Genomic DNA, 23,613 nt, shown 5'->3' with positions numbered 1-23,613 from the left:
CACTTCATTTAACTACCAATGGTAAGTTCTTACACATTTGGAAGAGAAACCATGCACTGGGTTACTCAAATACTATTCCAACCTAATTTTTGAATCCCTAATTCTATTTGGGCAGCCTCTTATAGAAGACTCTTACAGCACAGAATCATGGCAGGTGCTCATCTAAAGAAAAGCTTCCTCTGTTTTGGGTTTGAGGTGGGGGTTGTGCTTGGAGGGGAGAGGCACATGAAAGGAAGAAGAGCTGCAAGGTTGGTCTCAACCCAAAGCTTGCTGCTTTATGATGAAAAAGACTGCGTGCACCCTAACAGATCCACACAAATCACTGTGGTAGGGGCAACAAATGTTACTTATTTACACAAGCATTTATCTCTAGATGGCCATGTATTTTTACATCATCATTATATATTCACATTGATCTTCTGCTTAAGGACACATTCATAAATATTATGCACATGTGCCATATGTAAGAACATATTGATAACAGTTCTGTCCTCACGGAGCGAGATGTGTGCATTTGTCTAAACCAGAATGTTTAAGGCTCTACTTAAGCCTCAAAATCAAATAACTTGCTGAATCAGGTTGTTAATCACTGACAATTTAAAATGCTTTACTACATGCAAAAAGCTGCATCCCAGTTAGTGCAGATGAACACCTGGGGGTTTATAAAGACTCTGCAGAAGCACCCAGCCCCTATGCAAAGGGCTTCTGCTGGTAACTCTCTTCCTGACAGAAATCAGGGTAGGACAGAGCAAGTGAAGTACCCCAAGGCACAGACAGCCCATCTCCCTGTTCATAACTGTCCTTTATCCTGCTGGTATCACTACCCAGGCACCACATTCACACAGAGATAAGATAAAGTATCCAAACAGAGTATGGGGAAACATGGCAGTTCAGCTCTTGGAAAAGCTCCTACAGGGCACAGTCTTGGATCTTTGCTGTAACTGAGCCCTCAGAAATAGTTGTGCTAAATAAGGACTGCAGGGAACTCCTGCAACAGCCAAGACCAAATGATCTTTTCAACAGCCACTAATGTAGAACACAGGTCTGGTATGTGACCAGGAAAAGAGCAACTAAGTATTGGGGGTTATCTCCTATGCTTGAGAAAAACACGATGCAACCTTGTGCTCTTGCAGAAACTCACACTTCTCCTAAAGCTGTAAGAGATTATCAGTACTAACATGGAGGAGATAAAAGGCAGATCACCTAAGATGTGCAAAGCAGGTCTTGAACTGGATGAATATAGCCCCTAAAACAGGCAAAACCTGCTGTCTTTATGTTAGCTAGGGACCAACAAGAAAATCTTTCATTCTTATTGATATTTGAATATCTGATGTTTAAAGGGCAGAAAGCAGAAGCATGAAGATCTGACACAGATTTAGTCTATGCAGAGAGATGATGTCTACACTTTGGCCTCTGTAAATAATGAAAACCTTGGGAAAATATGCTCCTTGAAGTCACTTAGCTGTTACTGTGTTATCAAGTACACACATACAAACACACACACATATGCATTCTGCTCAGTGTTGCTTTGACTGATTAGCTACACACTGGTTTCCCTTCTTCCCTTTCATCCTAAGGCTCAACTATGAGCCACTGTTCAGACAAAAGCACCAAAACCTAAGGAACATAAAGGGTTTTCCTGCCAACACTGAAGAAAGCTCACTAAAAATATGTCCAAGTTCTGTGAAGAAGAAAAGCTCCCTTGAATTTCAGAAAGAAATATATAAACAGCGTGCAACATCACCAGAAGAGAGCTTAACAACCTTTTAAAACTGTATTTTACATCCTTTTTAAAGACATACAAGTGACAGCACCATACTACACTCATCCAAGGTACCAAACTCTTCGGATTTCACAAAGACCACTGAAGAACATTGTTGAGAGACAGTTTGTTAAAGCATTGTGCTTGAACATCCATTTCACACCCCCATCCCTTTCACCCCCAAATGCTTCAGGCTTCACCAGCTCATCTGCTTTGAATCTTAATTCCTCTGGAGACAGAAATAAATCTTCCTTGACCTCTCAAGGCACAGAATTAGAGCATTTTTCTCCAAGAGAAACATGCTGATGAAATACTGTTTGATTTTCTGTACATTTTATAGCTTCCCATCAATTCCACAATCCTGTACTGCATATTGGTTTTAGAAAAGAAAACCTCATTTCTGCAACATGATACAGGATTAGTTGGATCCTTCCATGACAGTGTTGCCTATCAGCTAAAAGTTATTGAATCAATGAGAAGAAGGAGAAGCAGTCCAACTATATTTTAGTAACAACAACTCAAATCCACAGAGCAAGGGGGAAAAGAGACTCTGAATTTATCAAGGGCTCTGGCTAGGGGTTGGATTTATTTTCAAGTGAATTTCAGTGTTTAGGGAAGGTTCCCAGCACAACTGGTTTTCCAGACACAGGTTTTGTAGAGAATTACCAGTGGCAAGAGAAGTTTTTAAGGTAATGCTTTGTTTATGGACACATACAAAAGAGATGTATATATATGAGTCTAAGCCCTGGGAAGGGAGGGCAGTGCAGGGGTGTCAAGGCTGACACACTGTGGGAAGAAGCACCACCACATCAGTGCTGCACTGAGCCCTGCAAGCCCTCCCCAGCACCAGCCCCATCCTCTCCTGCCTCCAATCTCCATTGTAACCCAGCTGAAGCATGTTAGCTTTAAGGTATTCTTAACAGCCAGTGACATGAAAACCCCTGGTAAGATCCAAAACTCATGAAGTAGCACTGTTCTGTCAACAAAACTGGACTGAGTCAGATTAATGACCCTGCTATTAAGACAGATTCATTTACATGTCTCCAGACTAGACCATCTGCTGCAATGCAAACAGCTGAGTTTGAGAGTTAGGTTTAAAAAACAAACCAGTCAAAGACATTTTCTCCTTCCACCTCTGCAATGACATTGGGTGAAGAAGGAAAGTCAAAGACTAAAGTAATAAATACACGATGTGCCCCTATAGCCTTCATTGAGAGTGCTTCTTAAAGCCATAGTTTCTTAGATTGAGTTGTTGATTTCTCCCCATCCAACACAGTGAAGTATACCATCTTATTTAACTGACTTATGCCTCTAAGGCCTTGCAAGCTAAAAGCAGCCAGGAGAAGGAAAAATCCTTTCATTTTCAGCTTACTGTGTGTGTATTAAAGAAGTAACATTGATGTACTTGTCTGAAAAAGCAAACATTAAAATGGTCTCAGAGACTAAATCCATTTTAGCCAAGCCCTAACACCAGCAACTCCATCTGCATCCCTCCTTTTTACTCTTGCAAACACTGCAATTCAGAGTTAAATCATTTGATTTCAATCTGAATTGCTGAATAATTTCAAAGGAAGATCTCAAAAGCATAGATCAAGCTGAAAGAACTGCATCTGCTGGGGCAGTACATGGTGACATGGTTGGTAGACTCTGTTTTTCAGAGACTCATTTTTACTTCATCACCATCCATAACTGCAGGAAGTAAATCTCCAACCTATGTTATGCCTTGGTGCTCAAGTGGGACTGTAACTGTATTGAGGGAAGCTCTCTCTCTTTCCTGAAATGTTCAGTGTCTTCAGGACCTCCATCTTCCAGTCTTAATCCTCATCAGACCTTTTTTTTTACCCAAAGTTTAAGGTTTAAACTTGCACATCACATGTATCATGTTGACTCCATTTTACAGGCACTTGTTGTAACTCAAACTTGGACAATAACCTCACTGCAAATGCAGTCTAAGTAAAATTGACATCAAAATGCAAAGCTCCTTCCTTGAACATCATTCTTCATTGCTACTTGTGCCAAATGTGAAAGAATACTTCACAGAGCCACATAGTTGTTGGAAGCTGGAAAAGACCTTAAAGATCATTGAGTCAAACTGTTCCCCTCAACACTGCCACACTAACCCATGGCCCTCAGCTCCACAGCTTTGGGATCCCTCCAGGGATAGGGATTCCACTGCAGCTGGGCAACCCTTCCAGGGAAGAAATTCTCCCTCATATCCAATCTGAACATTCCTTGGTACAAGTTGAGGCTGTTTCCTCTTGCCCACTCCAAGTGGAAAGAAGAGGAAAGAGTAACAGTACTTACTAGCACACATATCAGCACCAGGTCCATGCAACACCCCAGCTGCCAGCAGCACCGCTGAGCTGCTCCCGGTGCAGCACACACGGCTTTGTGAAGTTAAGGAGCACAGCAGATTGCAGCAAGGATGTGTTGGCTTTATACTTGTTTGTTAACTGGAAGATATTTGCTAACTGCTACTAGACTCAGCAAATGTCACCAAGCTGTGGTTGGACACTTATCTGGTGTAAGGGCTGCTGGTACAAAGCCAATCCACCAAGAACACTGCTAAAACTGGAAGCAGAGAAGTTTGCTCTTTGCACTTGGCATCACCTGTTCCCAGCATTTTTGATCTCACTGAAGAATCCTTTCAAATTTCCTCTGTTATTGAACCATTGCCTATTTGCTCCCTCATTAAGTCCTTCTGACAGCACATAAACACTTTGTTGAGGTTAGTTTAACCTGCACTCATCTAGAAAAAAGAATAAACTGTTTCACCTCAGATGAAGAAATTTGTAAGACAAGTGCTTGAACTTACACAGCACACCAGTGTAAGAGGAGAAAATAAACCACAGATGAACAGCACACTACAAAAGGTTTATGTGTCTGGTTTTTAGTCTGGAGAAAAGAAGGCTGAGGGGAGACATGATCACTCTCTGCAACTCCCTCACAGGAGGTTGTAGCAAGGTGAGCATCGGTCTCTTCTCCCCAGTAATGAGTGATAGGACAAGAGGAAATGGCCCCAAGTTCCTCAGGTTGCAGCAGGGGAGGTTTAGATTGGAGATAAGAAAGAGCTTTTTACCTGAGAGGGTGGTTAGACACTGTCCCAGGCTGCCCAGGGAGGTGATGGATTCCCCATCCCTGGAGCTACAGCATGATAAAATATGTCATACTTACAGCTAAAACACATGCCAGTAACACTGTGTGACCAGTAACACTTAGTGACCTGTTAAATTAAGACTTGCAAGGTTTTGCTTTTACCTCTTTATGATCTGTAACCTGCACTAAGTGTCAATTAGCATTTCCTCACTTACTTCAAATCTTCCTGTCCTCCTAATGGAACTGCCTTAATTGGTTACAACGTCCACTGCCTTCAGCAGCAAGGCCAACCTCTACTCTAGCAGAGGTGTGTAGGTAAGAAATGATGTGACAATAGAAGGGTTGCAAAGGTCCTGCTTACCGTGCTGCGTGAAGAGGTCACTGTGAACTATTTCTATCAAGCAGTACAGCTTCTGGATGGTGAGTCGGCTCATGGGGACGTTCAGGATGAACTCAGTAAAGAGTTTGCTACATAGAAAGGGACAAGTGAAAAAGACATTAATCTGTCTCAAAAAATAAGTGAAAAAATATCTAATACCACAGGAGAGAACAACTACACACTTTTGGACAAGCAAACTCGTGTTTTTCCAGACATTTCCCTTTTATCTCAGTTTTACACTCTTTTCCTATGTTTCACTCCATTAATGAAATAATATGTGACCACATAAGCCAAACAGAGCGATAATTCATGATACAAGCTTTTACCAACAAGAAAAAACAGAAACCCCACCATCAAAAAAAAACCCCATCCAAAAAAATCCCCCCAAAACCAACCCCAAGGTACCTTTAGGACAAGGTACCATGAACACTTACCAGCTGAGCTCCCACTCAACACAGATTTTTAAAGAGGCTTCTCACTAATTTTGCATTGCTTCCTAAAAAGCTTGGGGTTTTATGGTTTTCCAAACCAATTGCGTGGCCAAAAAAATATTTGCAAGGGGGAAAAAGGGCAATGAAACCAAAGTGATGAAACATCTCAAGTGTTCCCCTGCAACCTGATCTAGGTTGACCTGCTTCTGCAGGGGGGTTGGACTAGATGATCTCTAAAGTTCCCTTCCAACCCTACCATTCTATGATTCTATGATCCTATTTCATTGCCTCTACACATTTTCATATGAGTGTGTATATATACATGTAAAAGAAAGACAGCTAGATAAAGTCCCCACTGCACATTTCATCAGCTCTACTCACCTGAGTTCTTTTGGATCAAACACCAATTTCACATCATTGACAATAGCTGGCAAGTATTTAAGTGCTGCTCCCTAAAACAAAAACCAGAACCAATGACAATGAATAAACAAGACTGTAATTCATGTCTTTAAAGGTGATGCAAAGACTGCAAGAAGAGAATTGGTTAGACAATAGCAAAGGGACATCTATTAACACCACAGGTAAAAATCACTTAGTAATTGCAATTAGGGAAAGTTAGGGGGGAGGACAGGTCCTTCATCTGCAAATGGATTTAAACACCCTCTTTCAAATAGCTGAGAAACTATTCTGCCTAAGAAATCCTACTGCAAAAGTCTTGGGTTTCTATCTTCTTAGCTCCTACACATGCACCATTGTCCCTCAAGTTCTTGCATCCACCGAGCACCAGACTAGAAAAATACCACAGTGATTCAAATGTTAACCACTAACAGCCAGACTTGTTCCACTTAGCTTTGGATTTTATTGATAGTGTCACACAGTTCCATTACAGGCACACTTTTACCTCAAAAGGGGGGAAGATTCATTTCCCAGTCAGGGTGTTTGTTTGTGGGTTTAATGCTTAGCATTTGCAGTTTCCATCCACAGGAGTACCCTGTGCTCACTACCCTTTTGAATCAGAAGGAAGATGAGCCCTTACACTTCTCTATTACAATCATTTCTTTTGTAGGCTGAAGCCCATGATGTGCCAAGTCATTCGACCATCCAACTCCACAGTCAGAGGAATTCAAGAGAGAGCAATTCTATTTAGCAGTAGTTGTTGCCAGTAGGACGAGCCACAGGGAAACAGACTCAGTAGTATTCCCTAGTAGGTACCCACAAAACCACAACCCTGGTAATTTGAAATCACATTCCACCGTTGCTGGATGTGTGAGGTCAATTGTTTGATCACAGTCACAAGGGTAACCTCAAGTAGCCAGCGTGGGAGGGTTGCAGAGAACAAACCCTTCAATAGGTTGGATGCAAATTCCACACTGCTCCCATTTTTATTCATAGTCCATTTAAACTGCCAGGCTTGATCATCAAACATTTCCACGTATGCTTAAAGGACTACTTACATGCTCAGAAATCAAGCTCATAACTGTAATTATGCAAATAGTCCCATTATGCACACGCTTATGTGTTTTGATGGATGAGGACTCTAATGACCAGTTATAAACCGCAGCCATCGCTGTGTTTTTATTTGCTTATCATTCCAATGCATGTAGCAATAAATGTTTGCTAACACATACTAAAAAAGAGCTTGCATTTTATATCTTGAATTAAAATTTCACACTGTGCTGGCACAATCATTAAAATTAACACTTTAATAGCTTCAATGAAGCACTATCAGGTAAAACCATTTACAGCATCCATTTAAAGCCTGTAGTTACAACAATTACCAGCAACTTTGACTCTACTTTATGGACAAACCAATTAAAGTTTAATATGGTAAAATTTAAAGGAAACTATGGAAGTATATTTCCCAATTTCCCATCTCAACTGACTCAATTACATGACACTGTAGTAACAGGCAAGAAAGCTCTGCAGCCTCATGATTAAATCTGTATCTGTGTAATCCAAAGGTCCAGTAAAGTAACTGTTTTTGTGGATATTAACTCTCGTGAAAGAGCATCTCCCACTGCAGATTTTACTCTGTTAGAAGCTGCAATTGAAACTAGATCTTTTGTTAGCAGCAGCACAATTGCAATACTGGTTATTCCCAGGATACTAGAACATGTAAAGTGAGGAATATTAAATTCAGCAGATAAAAGCCCTGTTCTCATCTTTTCACAGAACATCAGGAAGAAACAAATAAGCAATCTGCTTTGTTTTATTTCCACTGGAAGAAATTAAATTAGATTACTTTCCACTCTTGATCAGCACTGGACAAAGGTTTAAATTCCTCATTTCTGCAAGAAGTATGTGGAAAACTAAATCAAGACCCTAGTTTCCTAGTTCCCAGTGATGCCTGAGACACCTGAAAATTCAAAACAGCACTAGAGAAAGCACAGTCATGAAGAACCTTAATTCCTTGGTTTTTTAATCAAACAGTTTTTTGCAATACTTGCCATGTGAGCACATTAGATACACACCAAGCTAAAAATAGCAGTCTCACATACTTAGTCAATAATTACACAGAGTTTCAAGCTGGGTTGCAAAACATATTTCACTGCCCAAAGGGGCTTCTCTCTTTGTGGAAAACAAGTGATGAGTTATTACTACTCTTGTCAAGTTACAAAATCCTTTAAGTACCAAGTACACACATAAACTAGCAAAGGAGGAGGATAAAAAGGAGAGGAAACAGAAATAAGAAAGGGCATCATAAGATTAATGGATCTATTTTCCCCATTATACTGAGTTCAGCTTCCTTGTACACTCACCATTGTACTGACTGGCAGGGTATTATTGGCAATTTGTTCTTCCTGGGATGTGATTCACATGTGAGTCAGGATCAGCCTGACATCAACAGGAGCACGTCAGCCCACCAGCTGACCCCAGGTATGTTCCAGCATTGTCTCATCCCTTATCTTTCCCTCTCCCCACCACACACGACCACACATGCAGCTGTGCACTCACACAAATGTCTGTTCATTTCCCTCTGACAAATATCCTGTCTCTATATAAAAGGTGTTGAACCACAGTCAGAGCACATACAGATGCAAAGAACCATTAACTGACACTTAGTCCATGAAGCAGCTGCCAATACAACCTATAGAGCCTTGAGTGCCTCAAGGATACCCTTCTAAACTACAACAAAGTCAATTAAGTATGCTGAGAAGTAAACCTCACTAAGTGAGAATAATATGGGCCAGAAATGTCAAAGCTTTGCCTTAAATGGAATAAATTAGGTAATAATTGATGGTCACAGTTCTCTGCACAGCCAATACAGAGGATGAAATTCCTAGGCTTGATCATTCCACAGAATAATTGCAAATTATTCCTTAAATCATCCCAACCATCCCTCCACCTAGAGCAGTCATCCTTTGCAACCTTTAAGATAAACTCATTGATGGGCTCATAAGGTCTTAACAGCTCATTGTATTCTCCTGAACATCTTCAGAGCTAGCAGCTAAACAATGCAGCTGGTTTCTTCATGTTGGAGGAAGAAATTCAGTGGTGACTTGGATCAAAAAGATCACTTGAGAGAAAACAAACCAAGCAACCCTTTCAGACATGGTAAGAAGGCCAGAATAAATAACATGAGGTGCAATGCTGCTAACATCAAAACATCAGCGAAGGGTCCACTGCTTTGCCACAGCTCCTTTTTGCCTGATGGCTCCCTTCCACAAAGGGTTAATGAGACATGAACAGGTAAGGAATAGGATCTACCAAGAGGAATACTACCACATCTCTCAGATTCAGGGCATTTTTATAACCAAAAATGTATCCTAAGCCAGCAATGTAGAAAACAGCCAAACAGATGCTTTACTCTGAAAAGAACTGCTGCAATTTTTTAGAGGGGAAAAAGTGCTCAACCCCCCAAAAACCAGCTACAACACTTCACCACTTGCATATATAAACCATGTAAAGTAACAGTAACCTTTGGTTATTTTTTGGAACAACAAAAACCTCAAAATCATTGAAATCACCTGAAAAATTCCAGACAATTTCCAGAAACTTCCAGAAAAGTTCTCCAGTTTTTCTTTCCTCATGAAGACAGGCACATAGCAGCAGCCTTCCCAGTAAGAACTGGGAGGACAAATACATGCCATGTCATTAGGCAACTGTAAGCACCTCAACTTGAAGTTTTGGGTCTCCCAGCAAGACCCAGGCAATCTGAATCCCTCTTCACTCTTAACAGTTTCCTCTCTGGGCTTCTCTAAACCCCAGCTCCCTTCAAGCCCTCCCTAGCTGGGGAAAAACAAGAGACAGTCTAATACTTCTCATTCTGCAAATCTTTGGAGTTTTCTGGAGGAGATGTCACTGATGAACAGCAGCATCACTTCACATATTCAGTCATCAGCGCCTAAGTCATCTTGGTCACCTCTAGCAAAACTACACAGGTTACCACTTCACTGACAATCCAACATCATAGCAAGCCACTAAGAACTTATCCACAAACCAGTGCATCTGCTCAGAAACCTGTTTAAGCATTGCAAGTACAATTACTGCATATTTCCCACGCCACTTGGAGATGTTATCTTATATGTGCTCTGCCCTAAAGCCACAGAGTCACGCTGCAGTCTGTGCCTTCAGCCAGCACTGCTTCTAAGCATCTCCATTACTTTGTCACCTCTGGTAGCTGTTAGTACATCTGATAGCTTGTGGAAAGAAAAAAATTACACTCTCATAACACAGAAATTTTACCACACTGGAACTAACACAAAGCTACACTAAAGGGGACCAAAAATACAGCACCCTTCTGCCACTCGGTACATGACAAATTGTCTGCACAAACACTTGTCTGCCATATGAAAGCCCACTAAAATCAAGTAGGGTAGGCCTTGCTAAGTAGCTTTAAGTTACCTCTGATATAATTTGGTCTAACAGATATAAACAACAGGTCACTAATTTACTTCTATTACACTGTTGAGAATGTTGAGCAGTCTCATGATCAAAATAAAACATAAATTACTACTGTGACAACAATGGTAGAGGAAAACTTCCCATTCAGAGTACAGAAAAGCAGTCTTTCAACTACAGAACACTCTAACTTTTATCCCATTCCTGGGTTTATGCTGCCAAGGAATGTCAAAAAGCAGTAAGGAAAGCTTCTTTGCAGCAGCCAGGCAAGAAACCTGCAATACTGACTTAAGGCTGTCATTAGACTGAACAAACGACGTCTGCAAAATACAGAACAAAAAGTGTTCTGAATAGGATATTACAGGTTTTGGCTAGGATTTCAGTTCTTCTCTTTGTACCACACAAAAGCAAAAACATTTGATTTTAAAAAGTCATTTTCTGAAGTCAGTCCTTTCAAACAGCACACCTAGTCTCAAAATTAAGCATAACATCTCTTTGCCAAACACAGTATATCCTCATGAACTCTTTTGTTTGATGAGGCAATACATTTGTTTTACCTGACTCAATTTGTACATGCTTTTAATGCTCATTTTCATCTTTTGTGCCATTCAACACAAAGCACCTACCTTCTACACAAGCATTATCCCAGATGCCACTCGGTGAAACTCATCAACCCAGCCAAATTAAGCTCAGTCGGCAGCTGGATGAAACAATTTCCAGGCCTGCCACAACACTATTTTTTAATTGTCCCAGCCTAGAGCAACTGTTTGTCCCAAATCACAACTCAGCCAGTGCCTCTGGCATGAGATTTGGTGTAAAATCCAATGAAACACGATCACAAGCAAAGTGGCGTTGGGCTCTTGTAGAGATTATAGGATTGTTGCCGGTGTTAACAACAGACTTTCCCATACAGGTTCTGAAGAGACACAGAAGCCTCCATCCACAGTTGCATTTTGTTACCCAACTCACTTCAAATGATGCCTATAAAGTATTTAACCTGTTGGAAAAGTCCTGCAGGCTAATGTAGGCTCTTTTGTCTCCTTCCTAGGTACCTCAGAAGCTTGAAATGTATTTTCCTGTCTTCATTCAACTACTTTTTGTGGGCTGAGCAAGAAATGCTTAATATTAGAAGGCAGGGAAAAAGGATGGTATGGATACTGAGAGATATGTGTCGTGTTAAAAGTGACAAAGATGATTACAAAACCACACAGGCAAGAGAATTCACATTAGCAAAATGTTATCTTCTGCTCCAGCTCCCTGTGGTCACATTACAGAATCATTTCATATACACACCTACTTTATCAAGATCATTTAAAGCACAGAGAAGTGACTCTGCAACCAGCCTGCCTCTTCCAGTCATCCTGAATAGCGGCACAAAGTCACTCGTAGCAGCAAACGTTAGAGCAAACTGGAAGAACCCTGCTGAGAGTAGTTGATCTCCCTCATACAGACACAGCCCCAATCAGGCAGCCTCATAAATCCGATGCAGCTGGCTCAACTGCCCTTGTTTTAAAGAGATGCAAGAATAAATTACTAGGAAATATTTGCATTTGTATCAAAACTTGAAACGTCACATTCGGCTCCATCTGAGCTCGGGCTCAAACAGGAAAAGGTTAAGGAAATAATTATCATGCACCAATTAGCAGAAGATGGGACTAAAGCAGGAAAGCTCACTGGAGTTGTAACCATGAAAAATACATGCACGGACCAAACGCTGCACACCTTAATCAAATAACTCTTAAAAACCAATCTGATAGCTGAAAAACAAAGCTTCATCTCTCCACTTCTCAAGCTGTTCCTGCAGCCCACTCCCATTTACCACACAAGAACCATTCCTGTTAGGACGGTTTTTCCCATGCATGAGCTTAGCCAGCCACTACAAACCTACACCCTAAGAACTAGGTGACCAGCTCCTCAGTCACAAGTGACCATGCACCAAGACAGTGGGCACAGGGCAGGCAGCACTGGGGACACCTTCAAAGCCCTCTCTCCTCTGAGCCATGCAGATGGAGAGCTGACACTGGCAAGCCTCTCAACTCCAGGCCAACTCCTGGCGTCTTGCAGGACCCTGTGCAAAGTTCTTGCAATTTCCAGGCATGACACTGAGTCAAAGCATCCTCCAGCCATGCAAAGCATGACTTTGGTGCAATAGAGGGTTTTTGGAGATAGACAGGGCTTTTGTATCTTTGTTTTTTTGGTTTTAATCCTTCCAGGTCTTGAGGAAAATGGAATCAATGGTATCACCCTCTCTACAACTCTCTGACAGGAGGCTGCAGTGTGGTGGGGAGTCAGTCTCTTATTCTATTACTCTTTACTGAGTAGAAGAGGCAATGGGCTCAAGTTGTGCCAGGTGGGGTTTAGACTGGAGCTGAGGCAGAACTGTTTGCCTGAGAGGGGTGTCAGCCCCTGTGCCAGGCTGCCCAGGGAGCTGGGGGAGTACCCAGCCCTGGAGAGATCCCAAAGCCCTGGAGCTGAGGTGCTGAGGGCTGTGGGTTAGTGGTGGGCTTGGCAGGGTGAGGGGTTGGACTTGATGATCTTAAAGGGCTTTTCCAACCAAAAGCATTCTAGGATATTACGATTCTACACCTACTGGCAGCCAGCAAAGCTGCTGTACCACTTCTAACATGTCCTCCTCTGAAAATATTCTTCATTTTGTTTCCTTAAAGGCTCAAACCAAAGTCCCTAAGAAATTTCTAATGGCCATAATCCTAAAAGAGGTACAAATTCAAAGTGTCCTTTTGTGCCCTACAACCTGAAATCCTTGTACAATTCATACAGTTTTCTTTTGAGGACAAACTCCTTTTTTATTTAAACAAGTACCCAAAGCCTTGAAAAATTCAAATGAAAAAGGGGTTATTTAAATGCAAAATATTAAGTAAGTGAAGAATTGAGCTACAGTGAGAAACAGCTCATCAGCTTCCACAAGGACATCAGTATTTGAATAGATAAAGAGGAATTCTTGCTAGGAATGTGAGACTGCAGTCATTCATTCTCCCCTACACAGTGTCAGCTTGAAGGCTACTCTCTTCACAGGTAGGCTGGGGAATAAAACAACTAGCTCAGTGTATCCAGCCAAAGAGAGAAAGTTACAAACACCTCAGAAAAAAAACTTCCCAGTGGCAGTTCTGCTGCACATTGATAAACTGTCAAGGCAGAGTGCACTTTCTGCAAGGAGAAACTGAAATATTCCAATGTGTGAATTAAGCATCTGTCTCTTTAACGTGAAGCACCTTCATTTTCTGTGTGGGCCTTTTCAACTTCTTATCTCTCCAAACAGATTTGTTTCATAGAGACTTATTTAGCTTCTCCAACATATATTAAAAACAGTAAAAAACATAAAAGCCTGAAACTGCTACAGTTAGATCTGCTGATCTGAACTGCACCACCCAAGGCCCTGGCAACTTATCTACTTACCTTCACCAGTTATCCACACAACTTCAGCAGAGCAGCCAACACACAAGTAACGCTCCCTGTGCCACACTGACGGCATGACCAAGCACTAGTCTGTGATGCTGGCCAGAGAAGATGCCATTTACAGTTTCTGTTTCTCCTGGCTCCCCCAGGACCCTGCATCTGCTGCTGCATCTCCACTCAACCTTTCAGCATATCTATGGACCCATGGTCTGCAAAGTTTTCCTTTTCCTTGTTTTAAGCCAACCTCCTCCTGATGCCAGTGAGTGCATCCTATTGCTTGTACTGTGGGACTTGGTAGAGAAGTTTCACAGATGGCTCACCTGCCAGAAAGGTGTCCATTCCCAAATCCTGGCCCCCTGTACCCTTTTCTTTTTCTCAAGTACAGAGATCAGAAGAGCAAGATGTGGATGCACCAAGGCTATCTAACAACAAAGTGACAGCGCTGCCATGTCCTCATTATCCCTCTGGCATTATCCCTCTGGCAGAGACCCAACATTTTGTTGCTTCTTTGCCTGCCACTGTGCATGGAACCAATTGCCCTAGAGAGCTCCAGGGTATCTTCCTCAAAGTCCAAGTGCCAGCTTCAAGTACAGCATCATAGGGGATTCATTCCTTCTTCCCTTCATACATTGCCTTACATTTGTCTAGTCTGAGGCTCACTTTTTTCCCAACTCAGTTTTGTGAGCTCCTTCTGATGTCCCTCACCCCTGCTACCATGGTGGTCAACTCCAAACTCCAGATCACTGATAAAGACGTCAACTCCACTTTACGAGGTCACCAATACCCTCCCCCAGGACACCAACACTCGGCCAAGTAAGACACACAGAAGTCATACTGTCTCTCAAAGAGGCCTCATCTATTCAGTAATTTTATTCTCTGTAATAGAATCACATATTTCTAGCTACTGAAAAAAACCCCTGTCGTGCTTCAGTGGGTATTTGAACACAATAAAAGCAATCTCACAAGCTGCAAAAAGCCAATACCAACAATTATGTGTTCTAAGAGCTAAGTAATTAGAGTCCAAAGGAGATGAATGCAATGAATAATGAATGAAAGGCTGTCAAGGCTTCTGAAAGGCATCCACAAGCACACTTCTCGGACAGGCTCACACTGGCTCATCTGCCAGCGCTCCATCTCCCACTTCCCATGGCACACTTCAGGGAGCCAAACGCGGGCAGCAGACGTGCTCCACGCACACTGCCCAGATCTGAACGTGCAGCAACACACAGACTAGGACAGACACAGCTGTAGTGTCATCCCTCTAGCCTTTGCTACAAGTTTGTCTTCTTTTCCTGCATCTCAGGTGAAGACAATCAAATCTATTTTTGGAGTGTTGTTTTGTGGGGAGTTATCTTTTTTTCAAGGCATAAAGCAGGGAAAGAAAAAAGCTCCTGTTCATCTGCCTTCCTAAAGCAGGGCTCACAAAAGAGCCTGAGGAAAAGGAATCTTACATTCAGTCCTCGTAGCCTGAAAACACCCTATTTGTAAGACACCAGAGAGCACACTCTGAACCACTGACTCCACCTTAGCAATTCCTATTCAGGACAGATGCTTTGTCAACAGGGTGAAAATACAGCTTTCTTCAAACATCTAATATCCCTATTTTGTTATCAGATGATACAGTCTCAGTCTCTCTGCCCAAAATACTCCAACTCAGCAGCTTTCTCCCCACTAGGTATTTTTGCAGTGTGCTCAGCACGGCATCACTCACCTTAGACCTGCACACACTCAGCTACAGAGACCAGTGTCTTTGACTAAGGTGTTCTCCCGCTGTCCATTCCCTAGCTGTCTTCTGGAGGCACCTCTTGCACTGGTGCACTACTTAACCACTGCCAGCTGCTCCCAGCTGCTATAAAAAACCCTTCTGACGCCTCTAACAACCTCTGCACATCTGAGCAGGAGGAGTCACCCTGTCAAACTGTCCCCAAACTCCATCTCAATTCTTAGCTCCTTTCTGATCATCATTTTTCAACTGATTCAGCACAGCAAGGTCAAGAGGCATGTTGTTTTATAAACTCTATTTGAAAGCCCAAGGAGAGCTTCAAGGTGTAACTTCACAAATGCATGTTTATGACAGTGTGTGTACTTTTCCCATGGTGAAACTGATTTGCTAACAGAACACGGGACCAGTATTGGCACAGTGACCTCACACTCCTCTGGATACAAACACCTACCAGTCTTATCATTCAATGTTTCTGCTCCCTGATGTCAATATCTATGCTCCTTTGAGGTAAAAAGCCCATCCCACAAGCCAGTCAATGCTACCAAAGGTAGCTGCCATTTTAAATGTACAAAAGGAGAGGGGTGTGGGGTGGAGTCTGCAGTCTGACTCACTACTGGTTTCCCACTAAAAACATCCACTGGGGCCTAAGATATGAAGTTCCTGCCTTGCATATAAATAAGTGCACGAGAATAAATGACCTAGATCGTCATCAGCATCTTAAAAATACCTTCACCTTATGGTTATGCAAGTTAAATGAGCTAAAATAAATCATAAATAAAAGTTAGGAAATGAGCCCCAACTGTTATCCTTTACAAACAGAAGTGAGGCATTTGCAGCCATTTAAGTAAGCTTACTTGTTCAAAGCACATTTTTACATAGCCACTGTAGTCATTATTAACCATAAATGAGGTGAAATATCTCATCCACCACCCAACTGTGGTTTAGGATGCAAAAGTAAAGCCAAGATGGAGAGCTGTTAAGTACATACCTTCACTATGACAGTTTGATCAGAGATGCTGCTCATCATCTCGTTGATGGATTTGAAGAGCTGCAGCAGAGACTCCCTGAAGTCTGCTTCTCCTTTGTTTTCATAAAGTCTGAAAAATAATTACATTTCATAAGCACAACCCAAGTGAAACAGAAACATATTTAAAGAAAGCTCTGCTCAAATGACACATGATCATTAGCTGCATTTATGGTTTATTAAGTCCAGGAATTTCTATGAGTTTCTTCACTGAACCAAGGGGTTTCTTTCACAAACACATGAAGACAAGACAGGCTGACCAGGCTGCCCCACAAGGAACAACAGCTTTTTATTGAAAAGCTTCCTATGTAAAAACACCACATTCAATATTGTTGTTTATGCCTTCAAGTCACGATGAATCCCTCAGTGGTGACCCAATTCCACATGCCCACGCAGCAGTGGGATGGAGTCTCTTCACCCTGCACAAGAGCTAGCAGATGTCTGGGAGGACCAATGCCAAGCAGCTCTCTGATCAGACAGCCAAAAAGCATCCAGACAAGTTGCCAGCAATCATTAAAATCCATCAGTGGCCTAAGGTGGGTGACTTTAAACTCTGAGAGGATGAAAAAGCCTATCAAGCCACTACTTGTTTAAAGAAAATCAAACAAACACCACTCTTCCCCCTCCCCCATAGGAAGGGAACACTGACCTTCAAATGCATTTCACCTCATTTGTGGCTTGCTGACACCAAACTAGTTCAGGCTCCATTTCCCATAGCTCAGTACAGCTGCTGCAGAAGAAGGACTAATCCACAGCTGAAGTTCACAAGGCTGGTCCCTGTGCCTTCTGGCAGCTTTTGTCTGAGCCCGTCTGCCCACAGGAACATCTCTCTGACAGATGCTTTCAGGGGCATAAAAACTGCCCTGAGATGCCTGAGCAACACCAAGGGCAGAAAATACACAGCCAAGCTCAGGAACTTGGTTCACCGGTTCAATACAGCACAGGAAGGAACGTTCCTGAAACTCCCTTGAGTATTTTAAATGCAGAATGATCTCTGCTTCAGTTGTAGGATAATTCTCACTACTAAGTAGAAAAGGAGGAGAAGATCACTAGGCTACACATCAACTCTTTAAACATTTCCCCCCTTTGGCAAAACATATGACTTGCCTACCTGAGGCAAATGCACTTTGTGAACCTCAGTTATACAGACTTAACATGACACCCCTCTCATCACCACCAAAACCATGCCAGTGCTTAAGAAGCCCAGGAGAACCTGGCATCCAGGTCAAATCTAAACAGGGATGTTCATGAACATCAGCTGAGACTTCTTGCCCAGCTACAACACCATGCTTACCTGGCTGGGCTTTGATTACCTTCAAGAGCCTCACTCAACAGCAACCAGGCTTCCCAAGCCCTCCCAGGTTCCACTAGCTCTATCCCTGAGCTAACCTAAATGTTTTGCACCGAGACCCATCAGAGCATCTCCCTGCAAGAGTTCAATTCCCCTCTATTTCCCTCTGTCGTCTTCTGGAGTCAAACCCAGTATGAAGGTCTTTAAGGTGATGTGCAGCTCAAAGAGCACCAGACCCAGGAACTGTTTGTACAGTCAGAGTAGGATTTCTTCACGTTTGAAGATATCATGATGGACCACCTATCACAGAAGGAAAAGGGTCTTATCTCACGACAAACATGAAGTTCAGAATGTTGTTGCTGCTTTACACTGAAACTAATGTATCTTACTTAATGCTGAGTTCATAAACCTTTGGGAGCCACAGATACTTAAAAAAGCTATTTAAGCAGTACACAGGGGAAATGAAGGCTACAGGGAAATATTAAATTGTGTTCTTTTGCTGTGCAAACTTCTCCTTTGGGCTAAAACTGGGGGGGAGTTACATGGAATGAATTACTTGTTAACTCCCAATTTCAATAATGGATTTCAGTGCCCCCCAGAACAGATTAGAGAGGTGAAACTAATACCAATATAAAGAGCAACTGAAGTCGACAGTTCAATAAATCAAACTGCTTCAGACAAAAAGCTTTGCATTTCAACGAGGAAATTGCAACAGTCACAAATGTCATTCCATCATCAGTTATTATATTCACTTAATACACCTGATAATGTACAAAAGCACTGCAGCTACCAACACCAAGCTGACTTGTCCAGCACTGCCTTCCAAATTTTGCCTGTTGTAAATGCAACGTAATCATTGGGATCATTACTGAGCAAACCAAAGACATTTCCAGTGTTCACTAGTAATGTTTTGCCTTTCTAAACCTTGATGCACCAAACAAATAGCTGTGCCACCAGGCTTTAACTAGATCAAGTGGAGTTCTTTGTATTTCTCCAGAACCAAAGGTTGCCTGCAATTGCATTACTAAGGTGCCATGTGTTCAGCCCTCTGCCATATCACTACAGCTAGGATTATGCAATGGTTTTTAATAAAAGGATCTGCTGGCTCCTCGCAATTTCTCACTAAAACACTAAGGATATTTCAGAGCCCTGCTACACTTCTGCATTATAATCACTTCAAATCACACACCTCAGGCAGGATTTAAGTCTCGCAGCAGAACAAATCACGGTGTCATTCAGCATTCAGTAGCTTGGCTGATTAATCCCTTGTCATTGACAGCTGTGTCTTCCCAACGCTAAGGAACTGTGAATTAGTGCTTAGCACCAGGAAATCCAATGGCCAACGCTAGAGAGCCATACTGTCTGTAAATCTCATCTGCAGCAAGAGGTAATTATTTTTCTCTGCTTTAAAGTGATTTGTAGGGACCTGCAACAGTCTCAGTGATGTGCAGTGCTTTATGAATCCCACAGCAAAACTCCTACAGGAAGAAATCCCAATCTCTGAATTAGAGGAACGCTGCTGAGGTTGGTGACTTCTGAGCTCTCCATAAATCCCTTCTAATAAGGCTGTTACCATCGCTAACAAGTAGGGAAAAGATTGAGTCTAAGTGAAGACAAATACATCATCAACTTGTTTTATAACTTCTTAAATATTCCCTGTATAAAACACAAGACTGACTTCCAAAATAACTTACATGAGTTATTTATGCTTGACTTTATGGACAGATGTCCATATAGACAGCACCAGTGAGTCTGTGCAGGAGGATGAGTGGGGAGCAGAAAACAGCCCCCTGCCAGGTCTCTACCACAGCCAAAGGCATAGAAAGGGCCTTTCTAGAAACTCAAATTATTCTCTTATCAAAACTACTATCATTCAAGGAGAGGATTGCTGCAGCCCTTCTTTCTTTCCACTTTCCCACTTCACTCACTGGAACCCACTGAGGTCCACTTTAGCCCCTTCCAAACTGCAACCAAACACCAACAGCTTTGCTCTGCCCTGACAGGCAAGGACCTGGGGACCTTCAAGCTGTTGGGGACTTAACTCCAACAATACTTGTGGTTTTCTTTTATCAAGCAATGTGTCAAAAATGTGCAACTCCTACTTCTTTTCCCTCTTGTCCTCTATTCTGCTGCTCTTCCCTCTCCATGTTTGGCCTATGAATGTGTAGCCCTCTGCAAATCACAGGGTCTCCCTGAGCCCTGCAAGCACCACACAAGGGGAAACATGTTTCCCCTACAGAAAAGCCATCCCTTTGCTTTGCTACAAGTTTTTCAGTACTTCAGCCTTCCCAGATTTCTGCAGCCACTTGAGGCAAGCCCAGGCCTAGCTGAGGGCAGTGGGGCTATTCAGTGCTTTCAGCCTTTCAGTCACACTATCAGTCAACCCAAGCTTCCCAAATAGTGGCAACCTTTATTTATTCAGAGACCTAAAACTCTAGAAAGGTGAAACCCAACGTGTTTTTAGCAGTGCACTGCTACTTAAAACACATATTTCTGTTAAGAAAATCCAGCCTGCTGCTAGGGAACAGCTGTCTCCTGAAATATGTTCTAGGAGCTCATGATACTTCTAACCCACTGCAATATTGAGCAACTGCTGTGTGGTATTATCATTTCTGACACTTTTTGAAATAACACTGTCAATAGAAATTCCAGGAGGTTTCAGCATTCACCACACTTACTGATTGAACAAGATCCTGGACCGGACTATGAACTTGAAGATGTACTCCAAAGCTTTCATAGCTTTGAAGAGTTGATCGGTGATACCGCACTTCTCAGCGTTATCCACGTACGTCTTTAAAACTTTAGTCAGCTTCCTGTTTGAACACAAAACCACACATGCAGAGAGGGATTTCAACTTTGAAAGGTCTGAAGAAAAGGCTTCTGTGCCTCAGTAGTGCCCACCAAGTCTCAAAATTAATTATGCAGCTAATAAATTCATTAAGTTCTTGTTTTTGCTGCAACCTACTCTTGAGGAAAAAAAAAGAGAAACCACAAGAACATAAAAGCATTCAGCATAAAAGCAATGAAGCAAACCTCAGTGAGACTCATTTTCTGCTGGATATTTAGAGATTTTCAGATTGAGGGTATTATAAAGATGGAATTCTTAATAATTATCAAAAATAAGAAGAACAGTTACATGAAATACAGACGCATTCTTACAATTAAAAAACACAGAATGAGTTTCTACATAGTTTTCCCGTGGATTTTGGGCTAGGATTTGTGACATTTATTTCCAAAAAAGGTAGGTAAACCCACTTGGAAATTCTCTTAGTCCACATTTCAAAGCCTGTCAGACTTGAAAGTGAAGCAATTGCAGAAATCACCCCGTTTCAGCTACCTCCCTCCCAATGAATGTAAGTCAGCATCCGAATGCAACGACAAGCAACGTCAGTCTCACTGATCCCAGCCTCGCTGTGTGTTTCAACGTTGACATTAAAAGTCAGTACAACATTATATGCCACTAAGAAAATAACATTGAGCAAATGGATATGTCAATATGTGGGAATTTATTTGAACAGCAGTAAACTAACTGCCCAAGAACTGCAAGGAACTACTTAGGTACTGTCAGTGCAACCTCTCTCAACTTGTGCAACAGAAGGCAGAGAGGGGGCAGAATTCAGCTCTTCCAGCATCCTCAAGCTTAAACCTGCTTTTGCCTCCCTGCCTTTAAGGAAGGGAAGGCTGATCTCTGTGCCTATCAAAGAAAGGGCCCTTCAGCTCTTGCTAATGAAATCAGATGCTGGAGGATGCTTCATCCTTTATCCACTCCCCATGAAGGCTGCAACAGTGACTGCGAGTCAGTGAAGCGATGCAATGTCAAACTTGCGGCTAAAGATCTAAGTCTCCCTAATGACTTTAAAATCAATACTTCCCAAACATCTTCTGGTCACATAATAGAGACTGTACAGCAGCCACAGGTACAGCAGGTTTCCCAGTTTAGATTCATTTTCCTCCCAACACAGCAAAGACATTCATTATCCCTTTTTCCTCAAGACTAACACTCTGAAGCAGCAACAAACTCTCCTGACTGTCAAACAAATACTAAAGACAGCAAAAACAAAAGACCTTTGGCTTTTCACTGCTTTCTCCCCAAAGTGACAGTAACACAGATAACACAGGTAGAACACCAATTTAGAGGATCAAACTATATATCTGAAGCATCTTAAATGGACATTTTTTCTCAAGTATGACAGAGAATTGCTTATGAACTCTTTCCTTACAAAGCAACTTTGGAAATCATCAAGACTTTCTCTTTGCAAATGACCAAATGCCTTACTCTTACTATTTCAAGACTGAGATGCTATCTGCAATCTTCTTCAGGAATCTCCCTACCCTCCCAAGCTCTATGGGCAAATTCCTACTGGACTTACATTAACAAGGAACTGAGTGACATTAACCTGGAAAAAATCAGACAAGCCACATCAGAAAAGAAAGGCTTCAAACTTACGTGTAGGCTAACGTAGCGCTGAAATGCTTCTTGATGTAGGTTTCCAACACAGGATTGAAATGCTGAAATTTCCTGTCAGCAATCAGTCCAATGATAAATACCTGGGGGAAAAAAAAGCATAATTAACTTTAACATTGCATGTTCATCCATCTTTGTTTTCACAAAAGCCACATTTGTAACATTCAAACCCCACTGGCTTTGCTTTTCATTATTCTCCCAACATATTCACATTCTCCTTTCCTGTGAAAACTTCCTGTTCATAACAGAGTTTTCTGTTCCACAAAGAAACTTTCTGTAATAAATTCTGCTGTTAATCCACTGAAATGACTGGGCTTGATTGCTTCCATCTTTTCTGGGAGGATAAGACAATGTCAGTCCTACTCCCTTCTGATCCAAGTTCAGCTGAAGCTTCAAACAATATAAAAACCTTCCACACATTTCACATTCAATAATAAGTAACAGCTAAAATGATCTGTTCTATTAATAATCTTCATTCTGGCATCTACATCATGTTTGGTTTATTTATTCCTCCTTGCAGCACCTACATTTTATTCCATCCCCAACAGAAACTTACCAAAGCATCAAACACTAACGTGTCAAATGTCTCGCTCTCCGAGTTCTCCATCATTATGTTAAAAAGTGCATCCAATGTATCTTGAAGAAACTACAAATAAATACACAATTCATCACATCTTACAGGCAAAATGGAATGCAGATGCCACAAGGTTTCTCCAGCCATTCTTTATGCATTTCAGAAAGCAATGTCATTTTTAAAGTTAGCTCAAAAAAGGAAAATGTAACGTTTTGGTTTTCAGCAAATTATTTTTTCAGTCAAGTTGATTATCTGGAGCTCCACATCACTCACATGAGAGGGAAAGGTCAGCCATCACACTCACTACACTTGAACAGTAAGTTTAATTTATTACAGTGAACAAACAAAAATGTGTTTCAAAAGTCAGTTTCAGCAGTCAACAGGATCATGCAGTTTTCAGAAACTGATGTTTCAGAGCACAAACCAGACAAGCAACTCAAGTCTCATGCCAAAGAAATCAACTTATCCTCAGTAGTCTTGAGCTGAGCAATGAAAAGTGAGCAGCATATTGCTTTTCATGACTGCATAACCTCAGATCCACAATTCCAAATAGGAGCACACATGCAGGCATGGGAAACAGAGCACATATCCTTCTGCCCCAGCCCAAAACCT

The 23,613-nt window shown here is 41.8% G+C and overlaps 1 protein-coding gene across 2 annotated transcripts in view; it reads right to left on the bottom strand.

Annotated features, from left to right (window-relative positions):
• The window catches only part of DOCK1 (dedicator of cytokinesis 1), a 285,055-nt gene that overhangs the window by 203,111 nt on the left and 58,331 nt on the right, over positions 1–23,613 (bottom strand). For both annotated transcript variants that reach the window (XM_062000751.1, XM_062000752.1), the window contains exons 20-25: positions 22,984–23,073; positions 22,410–22,510; positions 20,641–20,775; positions 16,636–16,744; positions 6,050–6,120; positions 5,220–5,326 (exon numbers count right to left, since the gene is read on the bottom strand). In XM_062000751.1, coding sequence (XP_061856735.1) covers positions 5,220–5,326; positions 6,050–6,120; positions 16,636–16,744; positions 20,641–20,775; positions 22,410–22,510; positions 22,984–23,073 — 613 coding nt within the window. The remainder of the gene's footprint in view (positions 1–5,219; positions 5,327–6,049; positions 6,121–16,635; positions 16,745–20,640; positions 20,776–22,409; positions 22,511–22,983; positions 23,074–23,613) is intronic.

This window comes from Colius striatus, chromosome 8, assembly GCF_028858725.1.
Source record: "Colius striatus isolate bColStr4 chromosome 8, bColStr4.1.hap1, whole genome shotgun sequence".
Lineage (NCBI taxonomy): Eukaryota > Metazoa > Chordata > Aves > Coliiformes > Coliidae > Colius > Colius striatus.
This window is presented reverse-complemented; position numbering and strand designations above follow the sequence as displayed.